We start from the raw sequence: 12,753 nt of genomic DNA, 5'->3' as shown, positions 1-12,753 counted from the left end.
CAGGTAGGTTACCTACAATTATTATTTAAAATGTATTATTTATAGCTTTAACTGTTTACAGTAAGTTCTTATAAGTATATCACATAATTATATAATTTTCAGCCGTTGCGCAAATAGTTGAGACTTTTTTAGAATATAAAAGGGATTTACTCAGCACAGAAGTCATACAAGTTGATTTGAAGCATGATTTTGAAAAGTACCTTAAGAATTTGGAAGTAAGTTGTGAATTTTCAGTTTTCTTAATGTATAAGGTACAATTAAGAATTTTTTTACAAACTACTTTTTTTGATATGACAGAATCTTGGGGAAAAAATTGAACAGCTTCGCAATCGAAAGTGTACTCGTGAGCAAATGTTTGAAGCATTGAGCGATAAGTTGACTCTTAAGGACATAAACGGTTTTCTAACTCAATCTCAATTTAGCGCTGTAACCGCAAGTAACAAAGATATATTGCAAGACCTCCATATGAAAATATTTTCAAAAGAATGTGATTGGCAGGTAAGGATTCAGATTTATTGGTTTATTAGAGTGGCGTACGTGAGCCCTAGACCCGGGATGGGTTTCTAGTAAGGAATACTAGAAACCATACACGACGCCACAATTATAATCGAAGTTTCTCTATCACTTTAAACCGACACGATACTGAAATAACATAAGACTTGGCATGATTTTTAAAGTAACATGTGTGAGTTGCTTAACTGCACTCAACGCTTAAGTTACTCTATGATATAAGTAGAGCTTCTTCTTCTTCGCCTAGCCTTTTCCCATATCATTTGGGGTCGGTTCTCCTCGTCATCGCCAGGCATCTGTTCTGTGATATAAGACCAGTAGAGCTTATAGGATAATATCATGGGTTGAGTGGATTTATCCGAATTTGAATTTAAGCGACTAATGTCTGGTATTAGTTTTCTTTTGCTTATTACATAAAAAATAGAGCGAGTAGAAGTTATGTAAGTAAAACTTTGTTATTTAACATGCCATAACTTCGATTGTACGAGTATGATGGCGGTTATGGTCTTGTAACTTAATTACTTATACATTATTACTCTCCTTCTCAGTTAGCAATAGACAACTTCGTCACAAAATGCGGCGCGTGTGCTACTATAACCGAAGTAGAAACATTAAACGACAGCATACAGCAACGTTTTATGATAATGGATAAGGATTTAAATGAGATGCTTGCGATTGTTATGCCACCTAAGACATATCCAACAGCTAAAACAGTAAAACGCGACGAGAAATGCTTATCATGCGGAGCGCCGACCGAAGTAGTAAAGGATGAACTGAATCTGAAACTTTGGCAAGAAATTATGTTTACAGCCCCTGTTCCGGCTGACAAAACCATTAAATTTAAATATCAAGAAAAGGCAGGAATTTGCATACCTGGACGACCGATCCCACATCCTCTTGAGCAAGGGTAAGGCATTCTTATAACATGTAAAGTATGTAAAATCAAATATAGGCTCCAACTACCATTACATTCGGGCAGTTAACGCCTCGTAATCAAAAAGAGATAAATATTCAGCTGCGTTATGCAGCCCCAGTTAAAACTAAACATCTTGATACGAGAATGATCTTCAAACCTCCAAGAAAAAGTGTGTTTACTCTCATCTTAAGAGGAAATACCACCTGAGCCCCTTCTCGGATTTGAGAATTTTAGGTAAATATCTCTGTCGCGCTGACGGGGACGGCTTCTAAAATTAGTGCGATAAGGACAACTGCAGCTTCGGCGAAAAATCCTGCGTAAAATTCTTAGAAATCAGGGTTCAGTCCTCCGCCTCCAAAACTTAACTTTGAAAGAAATTTTGGGACTGAATGAGAAGGAATTGATCAGCGTGTGACCCTTATGATTTCTGTGTTTATTGTTGCCGATTTTGTATGCTAGGCGTCTGTCTACGGCGCATTTATTTTGGCCGTTTTTAGCGCTGTTTAAAGTAACTGTGTGAATATTAAAAAAGCAAAACGTACAGACACAGGTAATGGTAATATTGATCTCATAAAAAAAAATCTAGGGCCAAACTCCAAAGAGGAAAAGGTCGAGAACGTTTGTATGAAGAAATGACCACTAATGTTTCCTTCAAGACCTCTGCTCGTTTGTATATCATAAAAGAACATGCTGACCCTACCCACCTACCCAAATAAATGATATTGTTATTTAGGAACTATAATGGAAAGTTGTACCAAGGAATTTTAATGTAATATTTAACTTTCAGTTCATTTATTTGCAAACACGATTGCGGTGAAATTGTTGAAACAGCAGAGGAGTTGTTAGAATTGTTTATAAAAAAGCTACACCCAGTTCCTGGCAATGACAAGGTTAATAATATACTTACTTGGATTTTTTACTTTTTTATACTGACGTAACGTAGACAACTACGAAAACATCTCACAGTGTTTTGCAAATTCGTTTTTGTTAAATAGGAATGTAAATATTATCGCTTAAAAGTAAATTTTGACAGCTACCAATTAATTAATCGCGTTTTACATCATGAACATTGTTTTACGCGGTAAAGGCACTGGTCCCACCACGGACGATGAGCGAGAAGTAATTAGAGCTAGAAACTAGAAACGAGTTGGCGAGCAGCGAGAAGCGATAATAGTTTAGTCGCTCGGCACTAAAGCGAGTGTTCGAATGCGACGGGCGATTACTCGCCCTACTCGCTCAGGCGGGGCAGTCTACGCAACTAGGAACAAAATATAGAGTTTGGACCGCAAACCATTGCCAAGCAAACAAAACAAAACGGCAGTAATATTTATTTGTCAAACTCAAGTCAAGTCAACTGTCAGCCACATTGCTTTTCTTGTCATGGCGGCTCGAATGTTAAAACGTTCACGTTACGTTTTTAAATATGTATAACAAATTGAAAGAAATACTTCAAATTTTCTCTATTCACCCCGCGATTTTTGATTACCCCGTTTTACGGTACCTACTATTGATTGATTTACGAAAGACTTACCAGACGCTCTCTTGTAGGTACTAATAGCTTCTCTATAATTTGTGTAATTTTATTTTAATGTAATTTTCTAGTAATGTACCTATGTAGATTTAGATATTCAGTCATGTTTTGTCTTCGTAAAATATGAACGAAATTGATCATTTTGCAACTGGTTAGCAATTTTTCTTAGATTTTATATCTTCTAGGATCAATAACAATTTCATTTTGTTATGTTTGATAAAAACAGATTTCCTTACTTTCAGACACAAGTCGGAGACCACTAAACTTTTGTGTGTCTACAAAGTCCTGTACCTACTGTAAGAAAGTTTCCATCCGCTGGTCTGTTATGAGTTTTAGTACATTTATTTTACTAATTATTTTATTATTATCTTGGATGTAATTTAATTGAGGTTAATTTATTTTGTATAATTTTAGTTTTTATAATACCTACCTACAATATAATTTACCACATTCTCTTAAACCGTGTTTCATTAAAATAACTGTTATGTGCATAATAATTATGTCTATTGTCATTATAAACATATTTCTACTAGTACTACATTACATTAATTATTAGTACAACTTGCTTTTTCAGTACAATCCAAATAAGCAGTATTATTTCATGTTCAAATCATAGAAAAGACGAATAAATTGAAACGCCTGTCAGCTAACAAATGCAAATTGCGTAAAACTACGATCATGTTTTGTTATCTCAGTATGGGAGGTCCGTAGCTACTCAGTGAGCCGGTGTCAGCAGGGAGCCGGTCTAATTCCTTTCCATCAGATATGTTAAAGCGTATTAAGCAATTCATAGTCGGTAAACAATAGGTAAACAATAAATAGTCAAGATAATGGTAGGCATAAATCAGTAAAAAAAAAACAGTCAAATATTTTTTGTTCCCAGTAAACTATTTAGAACGAGAAAATTAATAATTCTTAAACATTTACTACTTTGACGACAAAAGCTTACCCTTGCTGAACCCTTGTTGACAATGAATTGCTCCATAGATAACGAGGTTTTCTTATAAGGCAAATCAATACATATGCGTTTTGTTAGTAAGTAAGTACAACTCGTGTATTTATGTACACATAGCTACAATATCAAAAATAGGTAAGTTGACTTTTCGACTATCGAATACAATATTAGACTCAGAGCGACAAAAACCTACTAGATTTACAATGTTACTTGACACGTCAAACTGTTTTCTAAAAGTTATCTTGACAAACATTAACCTATTCAAAATATTTAAACATGTCTGATACTATTATGAGTGTTCAAGAATTAATAGACACCGCCTTTCCAGATGAAATAGTGAGTAATTAAATTTAATGTAATATTTCTATAAGTGTACTGGTACAACATGAATTGAAAAACGTAGGTATTTGATACATACCTACTAAAACAAGATTGTTTCTTAGTAGTCTTATAAAGATGATTTAAAATATTTCAGACAAATAGTACAATCAACTTACGATTGTTGAAAACGGTAATAATCATAATTGCCAACCAATTAAGAGTTCTCCACCGACAAGTGCAAGTTTCTGTTGACCGCGGTGTAAAGCACTCCAAAACAAGTTTACGGCCCAGTCAGACTGTTTCTGAAATTAGAATACAAGTTGGCGATAAAGAAAGGCAAACCCGAGTTAGCAAAGAAGCAGGCAAAAGAAAGGCAGAGAAGAGAACAGAGCAACATGTGAAGAGAATGGAGGAACGAAGTTCAAAAGACGAAGGAAAAGTAAACGTAAAAGAAAAATCAGAAGATGAAGAAAACATTAAAGAAGAAGGAACAAATAAAGGGTTGGAAACCCAAAGGGAAAAAAGTATCAAAAAGAAAGTAAGAAAAGATAAAGTGGAACGCCAAAAAGAACGAGGTGTAAAAGTTCAATCCAGCAAAACTATCGTGCATTCAGTGTCTGACGGTACCGAGGAGCATGTAGATTACGACACAGGCGACCCCGTGTTACAAGAAGCAGTTTCAATACACGATACTAACGAAGATGTAAGCATTTTTTTTTTTCACTAATAAAACAGTATTGATAGACTCTGAACAGACGATTTGCTAAGGTGCAAGCTGTTGCCCACGGCTTCGTTCGTGTGGATTTTTATATCGTTGAAACCATACGTAATATTACCACAATGTCTTCCTACAAAATTTTGAGTCCCACTCAAAAACAAGTTTATTCTCGACACAAACTTTCAACCTCCTCTCAATCCGCTTAAAGGCAGAATGTTTCAAAAACGCTATAACCACTTTTTATGTTTTCTAATATTGTGTCTTTCTGCTAAGTTTCGAGTCCCTCATTAAAAAAAACCCGATACAAAATTTCAACCCCTTTTTAACCCCTAAGGGAAAGAATTTTTAATAAATTACTAAATTTTTAAAAACCGTTGAAATTATTATTTGATTTTCTAATATTGTGTGTGTGTTTGCACGAAGTTTCAATTCCTTACCTTAAATAAATCATTCCCGTTACAAACTTTCAACCCCCTTGACACCACCTTACAGGATGGACTTTCAAAAACGCTGTAATAATTGTTCTTGTGTTTTATTAAAATGTATGTTTACGAAGTTTTAATATATACAAAGTTTCATACAAAGTTTCATCCCCTTTTTAATCCCCATAGGGGTTGAATTTCTCAAAATCGCTTCTTGTTTCTTGAACACAATGTAAATGGAACCTGGCCGCCTAGCCAACATGCCAATCGCTTACGCTACGTAGCGATCAAAACGCAAATATGTTCTGTCACTGTCGCCCTAATATGGATAAGTGATAGAGATACCTACGCAAAGCGTTTCGTTGTCGTAGCGATAGCGATTGTCACCTTGGCTAGGCCGGCTGATGTGCAAACTTTCTAGATTTTGTAGTTTCGACTCTGGGTTGATGAGTCAGTCAGTCAGTCAGGATATACGGATTTATGTATATAATTTTTTTTAATACGTACACTGAATACAAAAGTACTTAGCTTATTAATAATTGCAAGTATGTAATGACTGAAATTACTAGTGTTCAGTTAAGTTGGATAAACTGTAATGTGCATACATAAGTGTAATTCATTTGAGAAATTAAAATGAAGGTAAGAAGACACTGGGCATTATAATTAACAGCTTAGTCTAGGTTACTTAAAGATTTATTAATCTGTGCTTAAAGTTCATCTGTAAGTAATTTATTTATTTGGCCGCTAAAGTACATTGTCTCTATTTTCTCAAGGACATGGAAGAGCTGCGAGAGCGAGAAATCAGGATCATAAGTCAGGTATTTTTATCATTTGCGATCATTTGTACAATTGTGCATATCGTGACTACTTTGAAAAAAAACTCGTATCTTGTTTTGTCAATCAAAAGAAAAATGTGGTAACTCTGTAGGTACGGGATGCATCCAGTTACTGCGTTTTAACTTTGAGTAGCAGTGCGAGATACAAGATTTTTTCAAAGTAGTGACGGTGACTGTTAATCTAGTCCGCTGAATTATGTATTTTAGTTTAAAATTAAAAGTACCAAAAAATTACGAAAATACAATCTATTTCATGTTACTTTTCATTGAAACATATTTTTTTACCTCCATTTCGTAGCGAGCTGATTCTCATGAAGATCCTGCTTTGTCGCCATCTCCGATGGCTTCAGTTCATTCTTTCGGTAAGTTTTATTTAATTCACTTATCAAAAAGAAATGGTGATGTCACTTATTTAATTAGCCTATTTAGTAATAAAATCTGAAATAGCTTCTTGGCATTTAATGTTTTTTTTGTTTCCAGGCAAGGAAAATCTACTTATAGGTAAAGATATCTATCATTCTAAGCTTATAACATAAGTATTGTTATTAAATGTTCAAAGGAAGTCCTTTAAAATTTTATGACATACCTAATTAAAAATTGTAATTGTCCACGTAAAAAAGATATATTTCGAAAAAGAAGCTCGAAGTGTGAAGATGTATATGTATATAGGAACTAATAAAATATAAACAAATAAAACAACGACGCAATATCATAAACACAAAACAGATAGGTAGAAATGATTTGATTAGCGGAATGACCACGTCACCAGGTTTTGTTTGTTTATTTACATTATTTTTAGGGGTACAAAATATAAAGCTTAACTTAGAATTGCTTTTCTAATACAATACTGAAATAATATTTCCTTTTAATTTCATGCTGATGCAGTTTCTCCTCAAGGTAAGATAATATATTTTTATTAAACTGTGACGATATTAAATTATTGTTTATTGTCATGATACATCTAAGATCAATTGCGGTTCAACGCGGAAACGCAGCGAGCGTAATGGGCACCTTTGCGTCGGGAGCGATGCGGGGTGGGTTATTCGAGTAGTTTTTATAGGTTACTTTAGTTTTATGTATAGTTAAGGTTTTTTTTATAGATTATTTTTAGTTCTTAGGTATTTTTTAAGTATTGTGTAAGATTTAATTTGAAGTGTAAATAAATAAATGTCTATGAATGTATATACTTATAAATAGGTACTCTTTTTTTTACGCAGGTCGCCTTCCACGCATAAGTGTGGTGACTAAAGAACAATTCGATGAACTAGCTAATGCTGTTCATGAGCTTGAAGCTAGATTTAATCCGACGATAGGCATTCCGAATTTTCCCGAAAATGCAGAGTTTTTGAAAGCTCTTCGATCCGGAGCTTCTCTAACGGAAGCGATGGCGGCTTTTCAAATGTCAACAAGACTGCAGACCTTCGAAAAAGCCTTCGAAATCATGACATCCTTACTCACTGAATTGGCTAAAAAGACTCCAGGAATCAATGTCTCACAATTTCGAGAATTAGAAACAAACTTTGCTCATGGAGGTCTTCTAAGCGAGATCCACTTGCCACATAGAGAGGAACATGTAAAAGCTGATTGGGTTTCTCGCGATGAATTTAAGTAACTACAAAAAAATTATTAATATTATTAATATTATTTTGCGTATTTATTATCTGAAAGTGTATATCTATTAATTAAATGTTAAACATATTCTGCATTCCAGCAACGCTATGCATGAGTTGTACGATGAAGTTATGCAAGTCGTAAAAAAAGATTCTAAACCTACTGATACCAAAAATACTGAATTATTGTTAGGTCAACTTGGTAAGTGAATTTGTGTATGCCATTTAGAACCAAACAATTGTCCTTTGTTTTATTTTAACAACATGTTTTTGATTACAGAAAGAAAAATAGAATCGGTAAATTACCGAGAGCGTATTGAAAATTTAGAAGCAGAAATTACAGAATATGCTGAAAAGTTTATTAATCTAGACTTTAGTCTCTCGTCCCAGGTACACAAATCATTTAAAATTTTAAATTTAGAAAAAAGTAACGAAGCAAAATCTGAGCTTAAAATTTTATTACATAGATTGGCAGCTATCAAGAACAGTTGACTCAGATGCAGTATCAATTAGAAACAGGAATAGAAAATATGGTAGACAAAGTGGCTCATATACGCACTGCTCCGGAAGGTAAAATTACTTATAAAGAAAATGTAAAAGTGGTTTATGCAAATAATTTTACAGAACGTTTTAAAAGTAATAATCATGTCGACGTTACCATCGTTATCATCGCCACTGTGATCATGGTTGGGTCTATTTGTATTAATCTTCAAAATGGCAAACACACTTATATGTATGTTAATTGCAGCTCTAAAGGAATTAAATATACGACTAGACACATTGCAGCAAGATTTAGAAAATACAACCGCTGAACTGAAAGATCTGAGAGCCTTTCAGAATAATATGACTTTGGACTTGGCGGTATAGCATACTATTTACAGGATGATCTTACGCAAAATCTAATTCCGCAGCAAACTCAGAAGGGCTTGTGTTGTTGGTGCTAGAAGATGATATATTACATACAATACATATACAAATTTTATATACATATAATTTTCGATCCATTTCAGGAAACAAAATACTACATAATACCTAGTAATATAGGCACTTATAAGACACAATATAAGACTTATATATAAGCCACAAGCAACATGCTGAGATAAGCCCATTTCGTGGCACTTGAATCTTATTTTATGTTTTCTTTTATATTATGTAATGTTTGTTTGTGCTTACGAATAAAATCTTATTCTATTCTATTATATTCTATTCTATTCTAATATGCAAAACACTTGTGATAAAAACTCACAGGTCTTTACCGGAATTTAATTTATAATATTTAAGTACTTGCAACTGTTCTTATTGCCCTACTACCTTTTCTAGGTAGTTTTTTTTTCTTTTATTTCTGAATTGGATCGAAAATTTAAACAAGCCAAATGAATGAATACATATCATTATATAATACATCTGTACTTAGTGTGATAAATGTGTTTTGATAATTAGGGATTTGTTAAAAATATTTACACACTTTTTACCTATGTAATCCAGCGAATATGGAAAGAAATCGAGTTAATACGTGATGCAAAGGCCGATCGAGAAGAGATCGCTGACGTGCTCCGCGATAAAGCGGGCATCGAAAACCTGAATGGGATGGTCTCAGCAGGAGAATTTAATGCAGTTTGTGCAGATATAGAAACAAAGATTAATGCTTCATATAACAAGTTCAACAATCAAGAAATTATTTGGCAGGTAAATAAAAATAATACTACAGTATTGCATTGTGAAATTACTGCAACTGCTATAAGCGGTCAATATGGCAAATTTGCATAATGCTATAGATAAGGTGTTTTTCCAGATGGCTATAGATGACCTTGCTAAATCAATAAACGAAAAGGGTGACTGGAAGGACATCTATACTCTACGTGAGGACATAAACCGCCATCTTAATAACCTGCAAGACAAGGTAGATAAGCTGATAGAGGTGGTCGGTGAACCTCGTGCTGCCGCTATTAGGAAGAAACTCTTCAGTGACTCTGACTGCGTATGCTGCGGTACTCCTGCTAATATGAATATAGAAGTTCCTGTTCAGAGACTGCCTAATTTTACTAAGATAAGAGCATCAGCAGATGGCGCCGAAGCTCCTAACATACCGAAAGCAGATGGGGACCATGCAGTACTATGTATTCCGGGACGCCCTGTAGCGCATCCTGAGGATGCAAGGTATTGGAATTTTGTATATTCTGGGTGTAGATACCAATTTTTTATGGTAGATAAGCTTACAAGGAAATTTTACCTTATGTGCCTAAACTAGTATTTTTTTAATAAATGCCTAATAACATAGTGCGTACTAACTTCGCTTTTCGAGCGTGGCGAATTGATGCACTGGCAATATTCGTACAAAATTGAAGAATTAGTTATAATTTTTTATATAATCTCAAAATTGAAGTAGGATTTGCTATCAAATTACGTCATTCACTTCATCATATAGACTTAAATTATAAACTTTGTTTATTCCTTCTTTTATTAATAGAAGCCATATGTGCCAGCGGTTTTGCGGTGGGTCCCACACTCTTATACCACCCGTGCCTCGGGCTCCTCCTGGTGTAACCATCACTCAATGTCCACGAGAAAATACTACCACGATCGGCAGTGACGGAAAGGTTATATTTATTTTATTATGTTTAGGTACTATCACATTAATGAAATAAAAGAAAGAAAAGTTTTCTAGATAAAAATCTAACCAAAACTACTACTAATCTGAGTTATAACCGCGAAAATCGAAATTCGCAAATAGCGGGCATTTTTCTCTGTCACTCTAATTACGCCTTCATTGGAGTAAAAGAGAAAGATCCACTTGACTTGTGCAAACACGAATATTATTTTATTCTCGGACCTAGGTGATCTAGCCTAATTGGACTAGGTCACCCGTTTTTAGGGTTCCGTACCCAAAGGGTAAAAACGGGACCCTATTACTAAGACTCCTCTGTCCGTCTGTCCGTCCGTCTGTCCGTCTGTCCGTCCGTCTGTCCGTCTGTCACCAGGATGTATCTCATGAACCGTGATAGCTAGACAGTTGAAATTTTCACAGATGATGTATTTCTGTTGCCGCTATAACAACAAATACTAAAAACAAATAATATAAATATTTAAATGGGGCTCCCATACAACAAAAGTTATTTTTTTGCTGTTTTTCACCGTAATGCTACGGAACCCTTCGTGCGCGAGTCCGACTCGCACTTGGCCGGTTTTTTTTCTTTGTTTTGTAGGTAGTTTTAATTTTAGGTTACATTTTATGATAATTTGGTTATTAAGGTTATTTTTGGCTTTAATAATTGTATTTTGAAATGTGGTAAGGAATTGTATGTTTTGAGTGCAACACTCAGGCTACACAAAACCCTAGATTTTTACCCTACAATTGAAACCCGTCGACGTAAAAACAATGTTACCCCCCTATCATGCTATAAATCTATGTTTGCCAAAAGGCAATATAAAGCACAATCGGCATACATGTACAACAATATAAATAAGTTAATCAATATCTATCCATTACTGTTGTATAAGTGTAAGATAGAACTCGCAAAATGGCTGAAACAACTAAGTTATGATGATACAGAGTCATTATTGTACCGCATAAATTATTAACTATATATATTGGCTGAACACATACGCAAATCCACACACGCGTGCACTCGCACACACACACACACACACACACACACACACACACACACACACACACACACACACACACACACACACACACACACACACACTTTTATTAGGCTTTATTTTTTCAATTTAATTAGGCTAGAACATTAATTAATACCATAAATACCTAAACTATAAGTTAAAATTATAAGTAGTTTATAAATAACATCATCATCATGTATACCAACAATATTTCCTAAATAAAAAAGACTGTTATATTTATAGAAGAGCGGGGCATCCTGATACAGGTACATTCACCTAAAAGGAAGTCCCAACCCCCAACCACTGATGGCAATTTGTAGACTAAGCTTACAAGGAAATAAAACAATTTTCATTTTTCATTCATTTCATTTTCATGTATGAAATGTAATTACACCACATTTATTTTTATTTTGTAGGCATATATGACTGACGAGTATATAGAACTTAAACCTTGTACACAATGTAACGTTCCAAAAGGAACTCCGCAGCTGAAGAAAAACGCCGATGAGGAGGGTAAGTCATTTAAACATAATAAACATTTTTCATGGTCTGAAAGTCTGTTTATTTATGAAGCGGGTTGAAAGTGATACGTTTCGGCCCTAGGGTAAATTTACTTTCCAAGTACGTTTATTTCATTTTAAGGGTTACATAGTCAACTATTATCTGTCCGTTACTGATAATCCCCGTTCAACGCAGACTATTGTAACGCAGGTGTAACTACGAAACTCACACTGAGCATGGGCTTTCATGCTCTTGGCCGGTTTTTTACGATAAGTAATGAAAATTCGGTTCTAACTGTCGCTAGTGTGTTTCATAACAGTCGTAAGTCGTCCGACGTCATCAGTATGTCCGACGAAGTTTCTCGAAATCGCACTACCAAAGAGTGTAATAATATATATGTATGCACTACTTCGCCTGACGTCGCTGGCGACACAAGTCGGGGGACATTAAATTTGTCCCCTATTGTATCTCTGGCTTTAGCACAAAAACGCTGTGAGCGCGTGCTTTCAACCGCGAGAATCACAAGATCTAGAGTACCCGTCCCTTCCTTATTCATTAGGTAGGAAAAGAACGGTAGTCAATCTAGCCCGCGAGATCAATCTAGCCTCGGCGCTATTGTGCTAAAAGCCTATTGTGCGATTATTATGTATTTCTTTCCAGCCACGAAACCGGCTATTACCGAGAGAAATACTTCATCATTCGCCATAATGGAAGAAATGTCTTGGCTGGCAGCGCATAAACGTAGCGAAGGATCTGAAAATCGAGCTTTGCCTTCATTTGATAATTATGATATTTAAACTTTTATT

General features: G+C 34.8%; 2 protein-coding genes across 2 annotated transcripts; both read left to right on the top strand.

The window, feature by feature from the left end:
* Positions 1 to 305: 305 nt before the first annotated feature.
* LOC134742799 (uncharacterized) lies at positions 306 to 3,220 on the top strand. The gene is made up of 4 exons (XM_063675985.1): positions 306 to 498; positions 1,059 to 1,417; positions 2,214 to 2,316; positions 3,200 to 3,220. Exons 1-4 carry the CDS (start codon positions 352 to 354, stop codon positions 3,218 to 3,220), a joined length of 630 nt encoding a protein of 209 aa, XP_063532055.1. The 5' UTR covers positions 306 to 351.
* Positions 3,221 to 4,092: 872 nt separating this feature from the next.
* Positions 4,093 to 12,753, top strand: LOC134743017 (uncharacterized). Its single transcript, XM_063676283.1, has 15 exons — positions 4,093 to 4,248; positions 4,388 to 4,936; positions 6,147 to 6,191; positions 6,508 to 6,571; positions 6,690 to 6,710; positions 7,427 to 7,817; positions 7,921 to 8,021; positions 8,100 to 8,209; positions 8,287 to 8,389; positions 8,568 to 8,680; positions 9,305 to 9,505; positions 9,612 to 9,976; positions 10,287 to 10,416; positions 11,863 to 11,959; positions 12,608 to 12,753. Exons 1-15 carry the CDS (start codon positions 4,189 to 4,191, stop codon positions 12,742 to 12,744), a joined length of 2,487 nt encoding a protein of 828 aa, XP_063532353.1. The 5' UTR covers positions 4,093 to 4,188; the 3' UTR covers positions 12,745 to 12,753.

The sequence above is a fragment of the Cydia strobilella genome, chromosome 7, assembly GCF_947568885.1.
Source record: "Cydia strobilella chromosome 7, ilCydStro3.1, whole genome shotgun sequence".
Lineage (NCBI taxonomy): Eukaryota > Metazoa > Arthropoda > Insecta > Lepidoptera > Tortricidae > Cydia > Cydia strobilella.
Note: the sequence above shows the minus strand (reverse complement) of the source record. Positions and strands in the feature narration are given on the sequence as shown.